The sequence below is a fragment of the Myzus persicae genome, unplaced genomic scaffold (assembly GCF_001856785.1).
Source record: "Myzus persicae strain clone G006 unplaced genomic scaffold, MPER_G0061.0, whole genome shotgun sequence".
NCBI classification, from domain to species: domain Eukaryota; kingdom Metazoa; phylum Arthropoda; class Insecta; order Hemiptera; family Aphididae; genus Myzus; species Myzus persicae.
In genome coordinates this window covers 409,280-432,439 of record NW_019100780.1, presented here as the reverse complement: position 1 = coordinate 432,439, position 23,160 = coordinate 409,280, and the positions used below count along the sequence as shown (strand labels likewise).

General features: G+C 29.1%; 3 protein-coding genes across 3 annotated transcripts; 1 reads left to right on the top strand and 2 right to left on the bottom strand.

Moving 5' to 3' along the window:
* Positions 1-656: 656 nt before the first annotated feature.
* On the top strand, positions 657-4,434 carry LOC111042942 (H/ACA ribonucleoprotein complex subunit 2-like protein). Its single transcript, XM_022327690.1, has 2 exons — positions 657-1,276; positions 4,034-4,434. The coding sequence occupies exons 1-2, from the start codon at positions 1,129-1,131 to the stop codon at positions 4,336-4,338; spliced, it is 453 nt and encodes a 150-aa protein (XP_022183382.1). The 5' UTR covers positions 657-1,128; the 3' UTR covers positions 4,339-4,434.
* On the bottom strand, positions 4,416-5,710 carry LOC111042941 (Golgi SNAP receptor complex member 1). Its single transcript, XM_022327689.1, has 4 exons — positions 5,686-5,710; positions 5,149-5,321; positions 4,898-5,094; positions 4,416-4,838 (listed from the first exon to the last, which is right to left on the bottom strand). The coding sequence occupies exons 1-4, from the start codon at positions 5,708-5,710 to the stop codon at positions 4,529-4,531; spliced, it is 705 nt and encodes a 234-aa protein (XP_022183381.1). The 3' UTR covers positions 4,416-4,528.
* A 2,032-nt stretch (positions 5,711-7,742) lies between these two features.
* On the bottom strand, positions 7,743-22,013 carry LOC111042919 (centromere-associated protein E). The gene is given in 15 exon segments (XM_022327649.1): positions 7,743-7,953; positions 8,071-8,166; positions 8,368-8,543; positions 8,616-14,439; positions 14,515-14,718; positions 14,857-15,010; positions 16,849-16,957; positions 17,174-17,312; positions 17,371-17,647; positions 17,718-17,849; positions 17,984-18,183; positions 18,422-18,517; positions 18,592-18,739; positions 18,827-19,061; positions 21,537-22,013. Coding segments are annotated over 15 exon segments (8,079 nt in total). The 5' UTR covers positions 21,691-22,013; the 3' UTR covers positions 7,743-7,818.
* Positions 22,014-23,160: the final 1,147 nt, after the last annotated feature.

The following is a 23,160-nucleotide window of genomic DNA, read 5'->3' as shown; positions in this document are numbered from 1 at the left end:
TTGGTTTAGCTCAGCTAATTTTTAGAATATCCCACATTAATAATTGTTAATACCAAGCCACCAAGGTGGAATTCACTTTAGCTATTATGTAAATAAGTTATTAATTAGTAGGTAATGTTTGTACTGGGAACTTGAAGCGTTTTTGATTTTTAAGGTTTATAATTGCACCGTACACTAAGTATTTCTATCACTACACGAGTTATGCACTTGTCTCACACCACTATTTTTTAAATCAAATGAGAAAACAAAATATTGGACATCGTAATGGAGAAATAGAGTTCACTGGACACTGATTATAAATAACATGGTAATCAGTATGGGCCACAGACAATATAAAAATATATTTTATAATATAATATCTGTGGTTTGAACACTCACAAAATTGGCGGTGCATAAGGAGCATCGTAACACAGAATAATATTTTGTGATCGTAGTGAGATATATCTTGGTTCGTGTCGTTCGTGATAAAGAGCACACGAGTGTTCACAGTGCAGGCATGACATAAAAGATAGTTTGTCATGAGTGCAATTTAATCGAAATATCGAATACAAAATACTGGTCATCGAATATTGATCAAATCAGATACGCATTTTTTACAGTCCACGGCTGAGGGCAATAGTCATCCGATTTAGCCAACTTATAGTGTAAATATGACCTTTTTTGCTAATAGTTTAGTTAAGACGAAAGTTCTCCCCTAATACTTGTTGTTCTCTCAAAGACATTCTTGCTCTAGAAGTCTAGACAACGATTTACTATCTTAAATCGTGCTATAGAAGTATAAATAAAATGTTATAAACTAATAATTTTGGCCACTATTTAAGATTTACCATATCTTATTATCTTAAATCGTGATTGTGATCTATAATTCAAGCCTAGATGCTGTTAAATTAATTACGTGGTTATTTTATTTTGTTATTTTATTATCATTTCATGGTTCTCGCTCTTATCAACCAATTCACCCACGTGCGCCAAGACAGTGCCGACTGATCAGAACAAATAACCTTAAACACCAAACAGTAAACAGTATTCTCAGTTTCACGCGTTCTGTAGATCACCAAAAAAGAAGACGGCACTTCGTCAGTTACTACTCGGTAAACATTTATTCAAAGACAAACGCACAATTCCAATATGACCGCAGACACAAGCGTCGCAAGTGTGACTGATCCAACCGGCAAAAAAGTTTCGTACTCAACGAGAATCAAGTATCTCAACGAAATCGCCAAGCCTCTAGCAACCAAGGCACTTACCAAAAAGATTTATAAACTCGTTAAGAAAGGTTTGTACTACTTAACTTAATCAACAATTAAACAAAAATGCAAATAGGTGTTATAGATAATCCAACATGTTAATTTTTATACTTTAGAAACTACCCTAAGTCCATAGTTAATCCTTACTAGTCCTAACTAACTTCTAATATTAATAATTTCCAAAAAAAAAATGATGATTATTTCATTTACTAAATATTACAAAAGTATCATGATATGAAACTGTACCTTTTGTATTATTTTGCGTGGTTCTAAGAGAATACGATGTAGGCAGCTCAATCAATTTTACATTATTCTAATATTACAGTAAATGTAGTTATTATATTTTTAAAGGTTTATTTCTACTTTACTGGACATCTTTTTTTTTTGTTTAAACATGCTGAAAACAATGGTGAGATCAAAATTTGGCGGTCAGATTTAGTTTTGAAGTTATAGCCATTTGAAGTATGAGACCCTCTCAAGAAGCTTATACATAACGAGTCTAGTGGTGTTTTTGATTTTAATTGCCTGAGCTAGCGACCACTCTGAGTATACCTATATGTACTTTTAATAATTTTGTTGTAACTGATATCCTCTCAAGGTGGTTTTACAAAGAGTTTTACATAACAAGTCTAGAATGTTTTCTATTTTTTTCGAGCGAGTTACCATGCCAGGCGTGTGAAAATACATACTATAAGTAAAGTCCAACTGCCAATTTCTGACTTACTGTTTTTTTTCTCACTATAATTAACTATGTCATACCTACATTATAACAAAAAAAAAGGTGTCTGGTAAAACAAAAAAATTCCAATTTACATTTAATGATATTATCTATGTTCTCTTGGTGTTTATTTCATTTTTATTTCTAAAGCGAGTTATGAGTATTTAAAATTTTAATATTCTATGTACCTAACATACTTATTAGTTATTACTAGGGCCTGGATTTATATGCTATACATATCTATTAAATATGCAAAATTATTTTTTTACAAAAATATAACACAATCTAAATATATGTACAAAAAAGTTTATTAAAAAAATTAAAGATGAAACATTTATTACAGTGATTTAAGTATAAAAGTGTTATAAATTAATTAAAGTATTAGTTATACATACAATTATTATTTTAAAATTCTGAATAATATTATTTTTATGAAATTGTATTTAAAAGTATCATACTATTTATGTTCAATTATTATAGAACAAGCACCAGCATGAATTAATAGAAATCGATTTTTGTTACGTTTTAGTCACATTCTGTTACCTCGCCATTTATTGATAATCATTATTATTATTGTAGTAGTAGAATATTCAATATTTATGCAACTATCCAGAAATAAGCAATTAATATGCATTTTCATTCAAATAAGTAAAAATATGTTAAAAAAAAAATTAACCATATAATTTACACATTATGAAATGTCGAAATTTATTATCAAAATTATTCTAGGTGAATTGTAGAAGATAAGCATTTTCATACAAATCCGAGCCATAGTTATTACTATACTATAGGTAACTCACTTTAAAATTTAAATTTTATTAAAAAACCAACAAGAAAAAACAGATAATAATGCTACCTTTAATGTTTATAATAGTTAAACTCGGTGTACCTAATATCAAAACTGACAGCACCAGAGTTTTTAGTATCTAATTTTTTTTTGAACAACACAATTAAATTAATTTTTGGCTGTTTCTGATTGTATAATACCGTTTTAGCTGAGATCTTTGATAAAAAATAATCAAATATTGTAATTCAGTGGTATAATATAAGGGTGACTTATTACCTTGATCCCCTGTGGTTAACTAGGTCCATTTAGTTACCAATGTTATCATCCGGTTAAAATCAAAATTTTAGTGATGCCTTTGTGGCCACTTCCTGTGCTGCTCTCGGACAAAAAAAAAACAAATATTCCTTCAATTTGTTATGTTAAACCACCTTAGTGGGAAGTAGCTCCCTATGGTTACCTCAGTTGTGACATTTGGATCATGAGGATCTTGGTGGTCATTCATCTAAGAAACCACAGTGCATAGAGAGAGAGAGTTAACTTTGCCTCAGTGTTTTCATAATGTCAATTGTGGAAAAATATACACTCATTAATGAAAATTGCATGATAGTGTTTATTTAGACATAGGTACTGTATTGGCAATAGAAAGCGATAAGCTGTAAGAGGGTCGTTGTGTATAATGAGTGTCTTATTTTTCCACGAGCCCCGTTACAAGCCCGCTCCCCCGCTGGCCTAAAAATTGATAAGCTTTCTATCACCAATATTATTTAAATCTTATTAACTATTTAAATTATTAACAAAATCTAAAATAAGTGTTTTTACGATTTGTAATCTTGGCAATATGTGTAAAATTAGTAGCTTATACAGGGTGATCCATTTATTTAAGTGTGTACAGTCTACAGTCATCATTTCTAAAATACCTACTTTTTTTACAATTTTTTAGTTTATCGAATTACACCATTCATTTAGCAATTTTTCTAAGCAGAGTATTAATTGGAGTCTTTTGGTGTATAAAATTGTTGGATAAGTAGATGGTTTGTTAGTAGTTGTAACTGGTCTTGTAAGCATTTACATTTTTAATGAGCGGAGTCAAGTGATACAAGGGTAAGCGTACCCTGCAAAATGCTGTCCACTAATCCCCATGAAAATACAATTTTAGCTGAATGCTTTAAATTAGTTGTAAAACTATCATAATACATTATTTTTAGTGTGCAGTTTATGTTAATTACTGAATAATGCATGCATTTGTTATAAATAATTATTAACAGTGTATTTTTATTATAGCACATAAAGAAAAGACTTATTTAAGAGTCGGTTTGAAAGAAGTGCAACGAAGAGTCCGGAGAGAAGAAACAGGGTTAGTAATTTTTGCTGGTGATGTTTCACCAATTGATATTATGAGTCATATGCCTGGTGTGTGCGAGACGAAAAATCTGCCTTACTGTTATGTGCCTTCGCGTGATGACTTGGGTTCATCAATGGGTGTTAAACGATCTGCAGTCATGGTACTTATCAGAAAACATGAAAACTATTCAGATTTATATGATGAATGCCAGAGCGAGATCAAAGCTCTGCCCTATGATTTTTAGACTACTGGAATGAAATGTCAATTTTTTATTTACTAAGAATAATGTTATAATTAAATATAATTAAACAAAATATATAATATAAGTAAAATAAATTTATCTTTGTAATTATTTTAAAACAAAATTCGTATTAATACCCATGTATATAATTAATTGGTGGTTGATTATATTAACCATTGATGTGAATATCTATCTAATGAAAAGTGTACAAAAGTATTATAAAAGTACATATAACAACAACTGCTCCTACAATAAAGGAATCGCGTTTTTTTCGCATGTTAATTTTTTGTACAAGGGTGTTGAGAGCAGGAAATCTACTTGACAAATCGTGAAGTCTAGATTGTAAACGTTTAAAATGATGCCGCTGTGACACTAAATGTTCTCTGGTTTCCATAGCAATTGCAATCTGATCGGATACTAAACGATCTGAATTACGCACATGTTCGTGTTCTTTGACATATAAATCCATACGCCGGTTTTTGGTCCCAGAATTCTTATAGCCACTGAAAAAAAAATTACTCAATCTATGCATTCAGATGTGTATAGAATATTATATATTTACTCAATGTCCTGCCGAACACTGTGCAATAAATCTTCTCTTTCCCTCCGAGCTCTAACATTGGATTGTATTTTTTGAAACTCTTTAGTATAATCCTGTAAAATATCTCTGTGACGCTGAACAGTATGCACGTTTTGTGAAACTGTAGATTGTTCCCCATTGGAACTCCATTCGCTCATTTTTTCATTGACAGTATTAAGCTAAAAAGCCACGAACAAATAATATTGTGTATATTTGTTTAAAGGGAGTTTTACCTTAGACAGCAGCTCTTCGATTTCAGATGTGGCTGTTTCAAATCGATCATCAGACAACAACAACTGTGATTCATCATCACTGTACATCATAGGATTATTAGTACTTATTTTACTTAACGACACCAACATTGAGTCGATTTCTGTTTCCAGCCTTCTGGCTTGTTTCCTCAAATCTGCGAAAAATAATGATTAAAATATAAATAATATTTTTTTTTTTAGCAGCATATATTATGATGAATTTTAAACTCATTTCGCATTTATTATTCTGGCTACCTAGAGAGTAAAAACAATTGAATTTGGGAGTGTTTTTCATTGAAATATTTTATATCCATAGGAGCTTAAAATTTTCTTTTGTACTTGGACTTCTCTATAGAAAACAACTAAAGAACCTATAGGTATTTTGGCATTAACCATCAAAGTTCAATTGAACAGATAATCAATTAGTGTTCTGCGTCATTCAACCACCGAAGAAATGGCACTCCATAAGCCAAACTTCATGAACGAAACCTAGTGGATTTATAATATATATTATTATACCTTCCCACGACGGGGGAGACGCCATGTTTCCACACTTGGGCACGGCGAGCGACGACTTCGGGAAGTATTCGATACTTCATCCGAACAAACGACCTGTTCGGTAGGAAGATGGCAAGAATTGTTGATGTAACTATTAAATAACGAACGTAGGCCTTAGGGAATGACACTCATATTAAACTGTAAAAAATACGATGGTGTGTGATTGTGATTTGTGATAAGAATATGATATCCACATTATCGCTAATTTAACATTCATTTACTCGGTGTTGATAACAATATAATCTATAATCGTGCCACCACAGCTGCTGGAGTTAGCTGATCATACTGTGATCATACACAATCATAAATCTAAGCCACAGAATAGGCGACATTTATCATCTATTATATAATTGTGGTGCGACCCATTAGGCCATAAACCATTATTCTGTGCTTATACAGAGCCAAGTCCACCCTGTGGCCTGTACTGAGCATAGGTGTAAGACACGGATCTTAGGCCGTGGTATGAGGTCTATGGGTACGACAGCAAAGCGCTGCTGCTGAAACGACGCAAGGTTTATATTGTATTAAAATTAACCTCGGCAGCGGCGTTGGTGTTTTCTGTCTTCTGCTAACGACCGCGAGTATGCCACAGAGTCAGAGGCACAGGACATATTTTGTGATAATACCATAGACGTGAATACGTGATTATGTGTGGTACGTAAAGAAGTCTGTCGTCTGTGTGGTTGTCAGTTGTCACCAATCTATGATTATGTAAAGGGCGGATATAGAATTTTCATATTATTTCCTCTATGGCACAAAATAATAAATTGGTAAGCAATCGGCAGGTATTTGTTTTCTATGGCAATCGGTACCGATACGGGGTATGCAATATTATGCATGTCAGGCCTATCCATATTATAGTATATTATGATGGTAAGAACAAGGCCGTATCTGGGGGGAGGGGGGTCAACCCCCCCTGAAATTTTTTCGGGTTACATTATATGGTAGCAAAATAGTTATATATTAATATATTAAAAACTAAAATAAAAAATATTCTACCTAATACTAAGTGGACTGAACTGACATCAATGATCTCGGTAGGTTGATTACTACAACGGAATTCAAATATTATAATAAAATTAGAATACATTTTTTTAACTTAACCCCCCCCCCCAAATTAATTTCTAGTTACGGCCTTGGATAAGAAGGATAAAAGTGAAGTGAGTTAAGACTAGACTTAAAAAAATTTAACATTCACTAATAGTGTTATTTTTTTGGAAAATCCAAATTGAGTTTCAACTTGTAAATATTTGTGATGCTTAGAATTATGTATATTTTATAATATATTGATGGAATATTAACTAATTTCATTCCAATGTTTAATGTTCTTATATAAATGCTTTTGGTAAACAAGATTCTGAATGCGTATTCTGTCGGTATAACTCAAATTCAACTTAGATTAGTAGTTAACAAACAAATTAAATGTACATAAACTCATGACATTGTTTTATTAGCATGCGCATGTAAATATAAAAGACTATAAAATAAAGTTATGAAGATATAAATGAAAATTTACAAACTAATTTAAATAATTTAGAATTTACTTAAACACAACTCTTAATCTATAGTATTAAAAATTAGTTTTAAATTAGACATCGACAGTTCAAGATTATATAGTGTTAAATGTTTTTATTTCTAAATGATTTAATAACAACTTAAATGATAGAAAGCATTTTTTATTTACAACAGACGACCGACAAACTTATAAAATATTTAACAAGTACCAACATTTTTTATTTGTTGACTATTCATCGACATTATAATCTCACAAAATTATGGTGTAACACTATAAAATTAATGTATTTAATTTTAAGTCTACCCACCCTCTCAAAAAATGAAAAACTATAAATAAATATATTTTTCCTTTAATTACAACACAAATTGTTTATATTATATATGGAACCTAGCAATGTACTAACGGGTTAAAGTTTTATAATATATAATATAGAACGAAATATAATTCAATACTTAAAATAGACAGTTATACAAATGAACATTGAATAATTTTAATACCTTATAAATAAATGAAGTATAAAAATTATAAATATAAATATTTAACTGTAGAGTTGACACTAAACAGATTTTAAATTAAATTTAACATTTTTTTTCATTTAGTTGCTTTTCAAGTTCTTCGATTTTAGCTTTACGATGATGTAACATCATTTTCATCATTTTACTATCCTTCTCAAATTTAGCAATTTTTTCAATCATACTTTTGTGGTCGGCCATCTAAAGAAATATGAAAATAATTGGAATGTGAATAAATAGTAATAATACTGTCTAAACTATTTTCAAAACTAAAAGAAAACTTTTTAGATTGTTTTAACTTACTATTGCACTACTCACTAAGCTCTGTTCTTCAGCAGTTTGAGTACATTGATCCACTCTAGTTACATTTGTGATTTCTTTCAAACGGCGTAATTCTCTGCGCAACATATTATTCTGTAAATATATAAATAGAATTATATTAAATGTATATGGAATAAATAAATGTATGCTTCATTAATATTGTTAAATTAAAATTTAATTATCAAATAAAATTGATCACGTATGCACGTATGTTGAATACACAACACAGGCATAACAATTTTATATACATAAGATCTAAATAGTACACCAAAATAACTTATTGAACAATGTTACCTCATCTCTTGCCCTTTTAAAGATATTTTCCAATTCATGATTCTTCTTTTTGAGATCGTCAGTGTTAGTTTTGGAAAACAGTTCTAATGTGGATATTTTTGCATTCTTATCCACAATACACCTATTCAACTGTTGTATGTCTTCCTTCAATGATTTTTCCAACATTTTAGCAGTTTCTGTAAATGAATAAATAAATAGAAACAATATATAATCTATAATTTTTTGCTAACACCTAAAGTTTCCCATACCTGATAATTGACTGTACTCATTTGATAGTTCCAAGTTTTTAGCTTGAACTTGATTTAATTCATTTTTCAATTGCTTCAGTTCTTTATCGTGTTGTACAATAAGCTGACCTTTGTCTTTTCTAAGTTCATATATGTTTTGTTCATAACCATATATTTCTTCATTTAATTTTTTTACATCATCATTAAAGCTTTTCAATTGTTCACTTTTGCTTTTCAAAAAATCTCTTTCTTCTGTTAATAATACAATGTTCTGCTTAAGCTCATCCAATTGAGTCAAAAGTTCTGCTATCTTATCGTCTTTATTCTTTACTTCTTCTAACATAGACTCACATTCATTGTCTAGGTCGGCATTAGACTGTTTGAGTTCATTACTTTCTTCTTCCAAGTCTTCACATTTGGTTATCAATAAACAGACATTGTCGTAGAGTGTCGATAATGTTCCATCGCACTTAAGTATTTTTCTTAATTTTTCAGTTACATTATTGACTTCAAGTAAACTATTTTCATTCATTTTCAATTGAATTTGATAATTTTCAATTTTGTCATCTTTTATCTTTGAAGTCTTTGAATAACTTTCTAATTGTTTTTCAAATTCATTATTTTTTACTTTATGAGTCTCGAGAGCATGAACTAGTTTTGAACATTGTTCTTCAGTTTCCTCGAGTTTTGTGGTTTTTAACCTCAAATCTAATTCTAGCCTTTCAAGTTCTTTATTCTTTACATTTAACTCTTTTTCAAGATTTTCAAACTTTGTATTGTTAATTTTAGTTATTTGACTACCACCCTCTAATTCTGCAATTTGAACAGCAGAATTATAATTTTCTTGCAAATGTTTAATTTTTGATAAATTTAATGAATTCTCTTCAAGAAGTTGTTCGTTATTTTTTTTTATTTCTTTTAGCAACTTTTCTGTACAATACATTTGATGTTTGATATTACTTACTTCCGACTCAAGTTCATTGATCATCTTTTCATGATGAATTTTTGTTTCTTCTTTTTGTAAACTATAGTTCTCTATCAATGTTTCATACTCATTTGTCTTCAATTGAAATCCATCAAGTAAATTTTTAATATCTTCATCTTTTTTGTCAATAACAGATTTTAAATAAGCACATTCTGATTGAATTTTTTCTATTTTATCTTCCAGACTAAAACGATAATCTTTCTGATCTTTGCACATTATTAATGATTCGTCATATTGTTTGGTTAGATTTTCAAGTTTATTTTTCAAATCTTGAATGGACAACTCTGAACTCGTCTTAAATGCTTCAAATTCATCTGACAATAACTGATAATTGTGTTCATTTGTTTTAGTAAGTTGAGCTTTTAATTCTTCCAACTCATTTAGATAGTTAAAAGATAAATTCTCTGCTTCCAAAACTTTTTCTGTCAGTTCTTTTATTTTTAATTCTCTACAAGGGAAGTTGTGTTTTTGAGATTTGAGATTTTCAAGTTCGATGCCAAGTTTTTCATTATCATTTTCAACTTGTTCTTGCCATTCTTTCCCTTTTTTAATGTCTTCTTGAAACTGTTTGATTTGATCTTCATATAATTGTTTGATCTTTTTGTGATCATTAACTAAGTCAGTTACAATTTGTTGTTCTTTTGACATTATGAGGCTGACAAACATATCCAATAAATTTGACAAATTATGATCAGTGAGAACACCTGTGATTTTTCCAGGTTCAAGAAGATTTATCTCGTTTATTATATTTCTTTTACCATTTCTCAACTCTGAATCAATATCATAGCTATAATAAATTTGTTCTTTATTAGCCTGGTTATGTTCTTCAAGTTTATTGTATTGTATTTTAAGTTCATTCAATTCATTTCTTAAATTGCTTACCAGTGATGTTTTTTCTTTTAGATTGTTTTCCATTAATGTTATATCACTTATCATTTTTTCATTTTCATCAGATAATTTAATAATTTGATCTTGTGGTTCATTAATTTGTTCTTTTAGTTCAGCATTTAATAGTTTAACTTCATTCAATTCATCGTTCAAATTTATAACCATTAACGTTTTTTCTTTTAAATCATTTTCTACCAAAGTTATATCATTAACATATTTATTAATTTCATCACATTGTTTTTTCATTTGGCATTGAAGTTCATCAATTTTTTTTTCCATATCATTTTTGGCTGTTTGGAGACAGTTGATCAAATCATTTTTTTCATTTAATATCTTATGTAAATTATCAATTTCTAAGCCAATGTCAATATCAAGAGTATCAGGTTGCGAGTCACTGTTTATCTTTAATGACTCTTCATGTGCTAAAATATCATCTTCGACAGACATAACTTTAGTTCTAAACCGTTTTTCACTTTGGTTTCCTGATATTATTGCAGAATTGAGCTCAGTGAGTTTCAATTTAATATCATGCACATAATCTACAAGTGGATCAATTAATTGATTTCTCACATCACGACCATTCAAGTCATTTTTATCAATTTTTTCACCAAATTTAAATTTGAGATTTTGTAATTCTTTTTCTACTCGTTCAGCATTGATGCATGCATTTTCTAATTCTCTTTGAACGCTATATAATTCAAATTTAAGATTTTCACAGAAATCTCCAGACTTTATTAATTCATATTCAGCTTCATTCAAACAAGTCTCTAAATTTTGTTTAGCAGAATTTGCATCCTTTATTTCAATTACTAAAACATTAATAATTGAAGCCAAATCTTCACATCGTTCTTCGCTAAGTTCCATTTCTTTAGTGACATTGGTTAGCTTTTCTTGAAGTCTGTCCAAGTTACACTCAAGATTTGCTTTTTCCTCAATTAACACTTTTTCGTATTCTGTTTTTTTTAACAATTCCGATTTCATTAAATCGAATTCGTCATTTAAATCCACTAAAACATTATCTTCAAAATCATTAACCCTGATTTGAAATGAATCATTTCTCGAAAACAAAAATTCAACATTTTTCTTATATTCTTCCAATGCAATACATTTAGATTCTAAATTATTTCGAAGAATTTTTTCAGATTCTTCATTTCTTGATAATATTGATTCAAAATTTATTATTTTTTCTCTTGCTTCATCTCATTCACGAGATCTTAACATATATTCTTCCTCTAATCTCTCATATTCCTGTTGTAAACTGGACTCTAGTACTTGTTTTTGTAAATGTTCAAGCTCTGTGGATTTTAGTAAAATTTCTTCCCTCAAATTAGATTCTTCAACGGATTTATGTTTTAATAACGATTCAATATCACAAGACAAATTTACAAATTCTGTATATAAACTATGGTAATTTAGTACTTGTAATTGTACTTTATTTTCTAAAATATCTTTTGTCTCATCATGGTGTTTTGACAATTCCATATACTTTTGACTAATCAGATTCAAATCCGTTTGAATTAAAGATTTTTCTTGGAGAACTTGTTGTAATTGACTTTTAATATCTATATAAGTTAGTTCATTATCTTTTATGTTGTTTAACATAATTTCATTAATTTTATCACATTTTTTAACTAATTCAGAATTTACTTTTTCTAATTGGGAAAGTAAATTTGATTTCATGTCTAAATCAGACTTAAGTTGGTCTAATATAACAGCATTTGTTTTTAATTCATTCTCCATACTTTCTATCTTAGTTTGATAGTTAATTTCATGAGACATAGCATGTTCTAATTCAATAGTTTTTAATTTAAGTTCATCTCTTACTTCATTTTCAACTTTAATTTTATCCTCCAGATTCACTTTAAGGTCAACGATGGTTTTATTTATTTGATCATCAGAATTCTTACGTTTTGTTAAAAGTTCTAAATTTGTGTTTTCTAATTTAGATATTAATTCAGTTTTTTCATCAAGTGTATATTTAACACATTTAAGTTCATAGTTCAGTTGTTCCACAACAGAAATATATGATTCATGATTTGTATTCAAAATGTTAATCACAGATTTTACTTCATCAACCTTTAAAATAGCATCATCTAATTCTACTGAAACAATCTGTATTTCATTATTTAATGTTTTTTCAATGTTTAATTTTTCTTCCAATTCAGATTGAAGTTTACTAATGATTCCATTAAGTTCAGAAATTGTTTCTAAATTATTACACATTGTCTCTTCAGATTTATTAATTTTGAATTCATTCAAAAGTTTAGATTTTTCTTCCAGTTCAAATTTATTACCATCAAGTTCATTATTTAATCTTTCAATAATAGTAGAATTAGAATTAGTTTTTGTTTCCATTTCTTCAATTGATAATTTTAAAGCATTAATTTGTGAAGTTGCATTTTCTAATTCTTTGGTTTTTATTAGTAGTTCATTATGAATTTCATTTTCACTCTTTGATATGTCAGTAAGTGTAGAATTTATAATGCTAAGGTGGCTTGTTTCTTGAAACTCCTTGTTTTGAGCTAGTTCAATTGTAGAGTTTTCCATTTCAATGAGTTTTAACTTTTTATTAAGTTCAGATACCACTAGACTTAGTGAAGTTTTTAATTTGTCTATTTCAGAATCATTTAATTCAAGCTTAATATTCATTTCTTTTAATTCTTTTAGCGCGTCTTTCAAACCATTTGTCTTGGTAACTAAATCATCTTGTAATTTTTTTTCATTAAGCTCGAGTGTCATATTTGATTTTTCATTGAGGTTTGATTTAACAGTTTCAAGTTCAGTTCTTAATTGATTTAAAATGATATCATTTGATTCAGCTTTAATTTCATTGTCTCTTATTATCAATTGCATTTCATCTATTTTACTATGGGCATCATTTAAATTGATAGATTTAGCATCCAGATTTTCTTTAATTTCATTTTCAACTTTAGTTTGGTTTTTAATTAACATATTAAGATTCACATTCAATCTATTTAATTCATCAATTTGTATTTGTAATTCATTTTTAACAATATTACAGATTTTAAGTTCTTCTTGAAGATAAATTATATGTGAATGATTAGTCTTAACTTGTTCAATAATATCAACACATTCAAATGTTAATTTATTAAATGCTTGAATACTAGATTTTAAAAATAAATTTTCATCTAAAGTTTCTGAAAGTTGTTTCTTGAATTGATCCATTTCAGTACTTGATTTAACTTCCATATCAGAAATACTTTGAAGAATACAATCAAGATCATTAAATACAAAAGATTTTATGTCACAGAGTTTTGTATTTGATGAAGATAATTTTTCTTTTAAAACTAAATTCTTGTTTGACAGTATATCAACTTTGTTTGTGTTTTCTTCAAAATGTTTAACTGCAAAATCAATTAAACTCTTTGTATCAGAATGATCGAAATTTATCTCAGAACTTAAACTGAAATCTTTGATGGTACATTTAATATATTCCTCAATTGAGTTAAGTTTTAATCTCAATTCATTATTTTCTTCTTGTATGTTTTTCATTTGAATATTAAATTCATTTGTAGATAACTTCAAGTTGTTGTTTTCATCTATTAAACTTTGATTTTCTAGTTGCAATTTTTCGACCGTAGTATGAATATGTTCTAATAATTGATCTAGTTCCAATATTTCACATTTTTTAAGAGTAAAATACCCTTCATCAGCTAAAAATTTAATAGCACGTGGAACTGATTTAACTTCGGCAGCATTATTTTGAAGAAGAGATAACTCATTCAAAAGTGAACATTGCTTAGATGATTCGGCATTAAGTTGCTGGTCTTTATTTAACAATTGTAATTTCAAAGTGTCTATTTCATTAATATATGTATTATTTAATTGATACATTTCTTTAATTTTCATTTCAAGTCTTTTAATTTCTTCTTGCTTTTCTGCCATAAAGTTATCACTTAATATAGTTTTTTTTATTTGATCCTCTTTGAGTTGTAACTCTTCCCTTGTTTCCTACATAAAACAAACAAAAAATACATATAAAAGCATAGAACTCAATGCTCTATATTAGCTTGCTTAAGTATTTACCTGAATTGTTGCCAGAAGTTCCATTTCTCGTGTATCATATTTATTCTTTTGAACCTCCATAATAACTTCAATATCACGTTTTTCATGTTTAACTACTTCAATTGAATATTTAAGTTTTTCAATCATTTTGTCAGATTCATTTTTTTCAGTTTGAAGATTCTCAACTTGCTTTCTTAAATTACTTAACTCTTTCAATTGCTCATTCTGTAATAAGATAATAACTGTTAAATTGTATAAAAATAGATGGTAAGTACCTTAAATAATATACTATATATGTATGTGATCTAAGGCAAACATACATATTGATATCGATAAATATTTAAAAATGTGTTGGTTACTCACATTATTATAAAACATTTGTTTCTCGAGTGTTGTGAATTCTCTTAGTTCATTGTTTTCTTTCATGCTCATTTCAAACATATTTTTGTAATTGTTTACCCGTTCTCTTAAAACTTTTTTGGGAGTTTCACAAACACTGAATGGAATGTTGGATGGTCTGAATAATAAAATATTTTGCATTAGCAATTATAAAAATTTGAGCTGTGGCTAAAAAGTACTGATAATTAAAATGATTATTATATTAATCAAAGTAGAATATAGGCAGCATAGATAACTAACAGTATATCATAATAATCATAAGAAAATTGAATGGCATTGGAGCAAAACAAACTAGAGGTAAAATGAAGTTGACAAGATTATGATCATTACATGAGCACATAAGTAAAGGAAATTATAACAGTTCAAAACAAAAGGAAGACTAGTAATTATTGAGCTAAATTGATTTTAACCTTGGTGTTTAATAAATCATTCTCCACATCTACTCTGTCTCAAATAAAAGTAACCTCAGGTGGAAGGCTTCCGTTAACAACCACAGCAATAGGTGCGGCTAACACACTCTGAGTGCCTTGCTCTCGTGAGGTCACTTAATTATTTTAACACTCACCTAGCTAGTATTTTGCTAGATACAAAGAATGACTGCGGTTCATTGTTAGAAACAAAAGCTGGAAACTGATTTAATCTAAGGGTTTAGTCTGACCAAACCAAATGAAAATCAGTGGTCGCTTGAGGCTATTCATATAACAGATAGATTATACTCAAGTCGATATACATAACACTTATATATTTGAAGATAAAGCATGATGTCATCTAATTATTAATAAATAAATAAATAATTACAATTATCTTTATAATTAAAAATGAAATGTTATGAAATCTATTATCCTTGTTTGTTATGTTAAATCTGAGTTAGTTCTATATGGGTACCTACACCAATTATGGTATGCACTCTTTAGCCTCCAGACAGAGCAGGACTGAGCAGATAAGATACCAAGAGTTTCCCAGTAGGCCGTGTGTACTCGTAGGAACATTCTTTTTTTAAGGTTTATCCTGTCGACAGACGTAGACACATTTTCTAATGTGATTGTATTAGAAAACTGTCAAGTGGCGGCTTGTGACTGTAAGACATGGGTGTGCGTCAAAAATATTAAGGAAATTCCTTAAAAAAAGTATAAATTGTCAAAAATAGATGTTTGTGTCATATTATTGTCTTCGTTAACCGGTAATCCCTACCTTATAGCAACACGCGTCTATAATTTTTGACCCAGTTCGGCACTGCCTCCAGATTAATCTATTTAAATGTTTCAATAAATTGTTGTGCAATCTTTTGAACTTTTCTGTTTTGCCAGTAATAAGTATTAAATATGTAAAAGGCATTAAAATCTTTATGAAAATGACTAGTAGTTATATGAAATTGTTGAGGCATAAATTTGATAGACACTAAGAAGACATTAACTAAAAATAAATGAGATATAAATAAGAATAAATAAATGGCATTCCTACATATTTCAAAATAAGTACTCATCATTGTATGTATTCTATAGCAAACAATAAAACAATTTTCTATAAAATAATTTTAATTATAATAAGAAAGTTTCAATAACATAAATTGATACGCATAATGTTATTAACAAGGTTTGGGACTTAAGGCATTTGCTTATTTTTATGGGTTGACTTAAATTGTAGTAGAGCGCTATTGAAGTGTATGCCATGTTACAACACATTCAATTATGAAATTTGAAAATGCTTACTTTTGTTTTTTTCAATAATTTTACAAAAAAATGCTTATTCCCATTTTTTATATATTGATTAATATATTTTAAAGAAAATTAATTTTCTTACATTAGATAATGTATCCAAAATATAGATTCATTTATAATGTATGTAAATATGTTCAGATTTTTAATATGCTTTTTTTTCTTAATGTTCATGTACCACAATAACAATTATCTCATGTCAAGCCAGGCTAGTCATCTAGTACAAATTTTTAAGACTTACGGTGAGAAATGATGTTCAGTATTTTCGTTATTTATGGATTCAGTAACAGCAGAGCATTCTTCTTCTCTTATTAAGTCCCATTCAAATGGTTCTAACGGTGTTTTAACTTCTAAACAAAAAATATTAAAATAAATAATAAGTTAGACATTTAAAAAGAGAACCAAAGATGAATTAATTTTATCTAATTTTTGTACAGCTATATTTGTATTCTGGTATCAAATAAATATTATTTACAATATAGATATTAAGCGAGATTATTTTAATAGTATCTGCATAATATAAATAATGGAAATTAGAAAAATATAGTTAAAAATAAATTGTAAACCTTTATTTAGATTTCCAAAGTTAGGTGGTACACTTGGCCGATGCACATTGACATCTTCTTCAATAGTTTCAAGAATACTATTTGAAGAAAATGTATTATCAAGTTTTCCACCCCAAGTTCTTCTTCGCTGATACCCTTTCTAAAATGTAATATATTTAGTATTTAGTGAATCATCATAAAAAGAAGAAAATTTTTACTTTATTTGAGGGTTGATCTGTGTGAGCTACAGAAGTTATCATATTGCTTTGCAAACGCATTATACGTTCCTTTAATTCTTCATTGGTCCGTTTTTCTTCCTGATACTTATATTTCATTTCATTTACTTCATCATTTTCAAACTGACTTTGTTTTATACCCTCCAATTCTTTGTTCAATTTAGAAAGTTGAACTCTATAACGTTTTAGAAGTGTTTCGTCTGTGACATTTTCATTTACTTTAGCACTATTTTTAATTTTTTTGGCACGAGAAGCAAAACTAATAAAAGAATAAAAGAAACATAAGTATACAGAAACAAAACTTAAGAATTGAAAGTTCTAATAGGTACCTCAATGTGTTAGATGTTTGATCATCAACTGCTAAGGTTACTGTACAAATAATTGCAGTTAAAGAATTTCCTCCAAGAGATGTTTGTAATATTCTCGTAAGTTTACTGTCACGGAAATTGACATGTTGCGAGCTTCAAAATATGAATTAAAATTACATAAATCATCATATCATACATATATTTTCTATGTTTGTATCATAATATGGAGATTTAACGGTATATAATAAAACAATTATCTAGTATAGATTAAGATTAAAATGATTTACCTATCTGGACATTCACTAAGTTGTTGGATAACAAGACTTAGAGTTGTTAGAGAACTATTAATCTTGCAACCCTCCTTAAACCGTTCCGTAGATGACTGAGTTTGACTACTTCGCTCTGAACCAGCCAAATCAACTAAATTGATCACAGATTGTTGGTAAGCCCCATCACAATCATCATCTACATTACGACTTTCAAGAATCTAAACAATTATAATAAACAATTAAAATTAAAATTAAAACTAATTGAAAAAAACTATATTTTTACAAGATATAAAGAATATTTAAATAGTCAATGTTTCATGTTGCCAAAAATATGACTAAAGTAGAATTAATTAAAAATTAACTAATTAGTCAATTGCATGAATAGAAGGTTCAATTTTACAATTGAAATATTTATGTTGTATCAACTTTTTTTTTAAATTAGTTAAAAATACTAACGATGCGAAATATTGTATGAGATCTTGATGATCTTTCATTCATATCTGTTTCTCCAATACTCCGATTTTTCTCACCTATTTTCATAAGATCAATAACCTAAAAATATATTAAAATGATTGACTAAATAATTATAAACTAATAAGCAACATATTATGGTTCTGTAGTTATACCATTTGTGAATTTTGACAAACTATAGCCTTTAAAGGTGTAATATGTAAGCCATCTTTTTGAATTTCAATTTTTTTTGTTTGATTTTTGTTATTTTTTTTTTCCAGTAAATCTATAACTTTTTCATTGTAAATTTCTAAATAACAAGCTCTGTAAAAATAAATTATTTTTATTTTTCTAAGAATAATATACAATTTGTATTAAATAAAAAATAATAAGCAATTATGAACACTATACCTTAGTAAATATTCTCTACTGGAAGAATTATTCATAGCATTGAACATGTAGTTAATAGCTAATGGAATAATTCCAGGGTTTGACTGATCACCAGACATAGTGAATGTTTTACCAGAACCAGTTTGGCCATAGGCAAATACAGTACCATTAAACCCTTGCACTCCTCTGTCAATAATTGGTCTGACAATATCATCAAACACGTCATAATTTGTTGATTTATCACAAAATACTCTGTCTAAATTAATCAAACAATACACATACTAGAATAGAATAAGTACAAATACAGTGGTGTGGTGAACGGGATTTTATGACATGGTAGAAATTATTTTTGGGGGGGATGTGGTGATTAGATTTAGATACATTATTATTATTTTTTTTTGTTTGAATCTTTGTTTAATTACCTATTTAATAAGAAAATATACAACTATACAATTAAGCACAACAAGTAATAATGATGAAGAGGATTACATAACATGAAAATGTCATGATGTAGGAGGGCTCCCAATAGAGCTATTTACTTGGGTATTTAATATTTATTAATGGAGGAGGTCTCTAACCCATTTTCGTTTGAGTCTTCGTGGGGGGTTGTCAGAGATGTGTTGAGAGCAAGATAACTAATTTTAGGGTTACTATGGGAGCTAAATTTTTTGTGGAGTTTTTGGTAAGCAGTTTTAGTGCCTTGGTTTATGTAATTTATTCTCAGGTCTGAGTGTAGGGTTTTGTTACTTACATACCAGGCGGATTTTGAAATAGTGCTAAGGCAGATGGATTGGAATGATTGTATTTTTTGTATGTTACTTGGGGCGGCATTACCCCAAAGTTGAATACCATAACACCATAGAGGAAAGATCAACATTTTGTAAATAAGGTTAGGTTAATGTAATCTGGAGTTTAGTTTCTTTCTTTTGTCAAATATGTGGTCTTTCCAAGTTAATCGTTTGTCGAAAATGAGCCCTAAGTATTTAACTTGGTTCGTTTGAGGTAATAATTGATTACAAAGTTTGACTGATGGACAATTGTTTGGGCGAAGGGAGAAAGTAATGTGGCTAGATTTGTTTGTATTAATTTTTATTTTCCATAGTGTGAACCAATTTTCGAGTAAGTTGAGGTGGTGTTGGAGTTTGAAGCTTGTTATAGTGGGATCAGAATCGGAGGCTAAGATACAAGTGTCGTCGGCCAAAGTATTGAGAATGGTGAAAGAGTATGTAGGTATATCTGCAGTGTAAATTAGATATAAAAGAGGAGAAAGGTGCCGTGGGGTACACCAGTACACCAGCGTTAATCATATATTGGTTTGAAATTGAGTTATTTAGATTTACTTGGAAAGAATGATGAGTGAGATAAGATTTGAGTATTAAATAATATGGGGTTGGAAAGTTTGTTTTTAGTTTATGAAGTAGTCCGTTGTGCCATACTTTGTTCAAATGCTTGAGCGACGTCGAGGAAGACACCCGAGCAGTATTTTTTTTGTTCAAGAGAAGATGAGATAGCATCGGTGAGACGATGTAGAGGGTGAATAGTAGAATGGTTAGCTCAGAAGCCATACTGTGAGTTAGGAATGATTTTATTTATTTCAGAGATATTTTGAAGGCGTTTTAATAGAAGTTTTTCAAATAATTTTCCCAGGGATGGAAAGAGGCTGATTGGATGGTAAGATGTTATATTTTTGGGTTTGCCAGGTTAATGTACTAGTATGATTGTTGAAATTTTCCAGAGTGGTGGGAAATAAGAAAGTCTGAGCATTGCATTGAAGATGTGAGTTATGAGATACATTACAGTAAAGAATAACATAAAACAAAAATGTAAATATTTAGGTATAATATTACATAAAAGGGATTAAGAGTGGGGAGGTACTGAAATATATACTGTGTATCACAGTGTATGTTCACCATACCAGTGCATAAATGTATTAATATTTAAATTATCTTAAGTCGAATAAACTTATTTCAATACGAAAACATAACCACTGATCTTTAAATATGTCAAGTAAAAGGGAGAAGTATTAAATAATTGCTTTAGTAACAATAGGTACTCTAAATAGATTTAGAAATAAGTGTCCGTCTACCTCCGATGTTACTGATTGTGATTTTTATCATTATTCACTGAAGATGATAGATTTTCATACTGATAATAGAGATACCTACCCATTCATTTAAAAATAACACACCAAAATTTGTAGAAACAAGTTAAATGCAAGTTAATTTGGTTCTACAAGCTATGTTTGTAAACTAAATAAACACAAGAGTAATCAACTAAAGGATCTTAAAGCTTGTTACAAAGGTGTCTTTATATGTCCCAAATGCATGAGTAAATTCAAGCGGGGAGATAATATTATTTACTGGCTAAGTAGGATCACAATCTAGCAGTAGCAAAAAAGTTATACATACGGCATACCTACTTACTATAAACATTTTATTTTTAATTGACTCCAATCAAAAGGCTCATTTAAATAAAGAATTATTTATTTTTACGTTTCAATAAAATGTTAGGTATTTCAATCTATTTTTATTTTTCAGTTCGTCAAAAGATAAGAATGTGTTTATTAGTTCGCGCCTCCAAAAAATGTACTATAGTGACTAGTGAGTATGAGTAAAAAAAACTCATTCCCCCCTATATAGTTTGACTTTTACGATTATACTCTCATACAGTATGTAACAAACAGCTTAAAGGATTAAAAATTATTAATTAAGAAAAATAAACGACATTTTACCGAAAAAAAATTGTTCTCCGATCTTCTTTTTAGTTATGGGATCAATATGAATAACACTGTCGGATTCTACTTTCCAGTAAACTCGACCGTCCAACTGTTCCTTGTGGTTTAAAGGACGTGTCTTGATCGCCACTTTAATGTTGCAACTATCCATCGTACTGCAGTGCTATTATTTCACACCGGCGGATTTCATTCAGTGGCTTTCAAATTTATGGGTAGTCAAAAAAGAATAAATAACTTTAAAAAATCACTAGACTAAAGTTAAAAATGCAAATACATTAACAATAAGACATTAGGCGACAGACGAGATACAACACTGAACTCGGAGAACCGGATACAACGATTAACTTTCCGATAAGATCTCCAATTTTCTATAACTTCCGTACTAATTCGTACTAAACCGCCTAAACTCTGAACTCTGAGGGGTACTCAGTCGTTCAGTGTCCAACAACTGTTGTCCGTTGTTACTTGTTTTGTCTGAACATTTTTCCGTTGATCCGGTCGGTTCAAACACCATCAGTGTTACCAATTCATCGAGTTCGATAATATCTTATCAGAAATTAAAACCGAACAAGACCTATGGATAAGTATTAAGTAATAAGTATATTATTTTTTATTATAAATAGTATTAAAATATAAATTTATTAAAATATAATATTCATTAAATACAGTGTAGATGTGTACTCTCGATTATCCGCGGAATAGGGTGGCAGGACATCCACGGATAAACGAATTCCGTGGATAATCCGCATACGGATCGATAATCCGATAAACCAAATAAAATAAAACTTTAAATATACCCCTCCCTATACACAGAAAAAATAATTACATCAATATTGCCAAAACTTTTTGTGTTATGATTTTTTAAAATAAGGAAGTAACCACGCCACACCCTGTATTATATTCTATTATACGTATTTAATTATTATTATCATATACAATCGCAATTCAATGTTTGAAAATCTGATATCACGATTTAAGATGATGTCTGCGACGATCTATGTATCTATCTATCTACAGTCGTGCAGATGTCGGCGCACTACTTGTTTTATCTCTCAGGCCCACGCGTGATATGGACAAACCACATTTACGCAGAATCATTTTTCCTATGTCTGTAAATAATCGTAGAATAAAATCACCCATTACAAAAAAGATAGAGAATAATATTTTTGAGGGAATGACTTATTGATTTTATATTTTATTGGTATTTAAATTGTTTTGAGACAGATATTTAGACAAATCGATACGTCATTCTCTCAAAAATATTATATCGATTAAGTAACATAAGTTAGAAGCATTGCTGAAACTGTTAACTGTTCTTTCACAGTTTCACTAAATACGGAACTCGTTGGCAGTATAGGTGCAATTTGGGGGGGGGGACTTGGAGGGGCTTAGCCCCTCCAAAAATTTATATTTTAATTGAAGTATTAAATCCTTCATTAATTATCTAATCTACATAATACAGTAAATGTTGTTACATAATATTTATTACATTTATTTACCTAAATGTTGTTATTTTTTTCATACAGATATTTTTAGTTGTATTAATAGATGCATTATAGTATATTAAATGTAGGAAAGTAAGTGGTAAAATATGATATCGCCTATATTGGTACTTGAATGG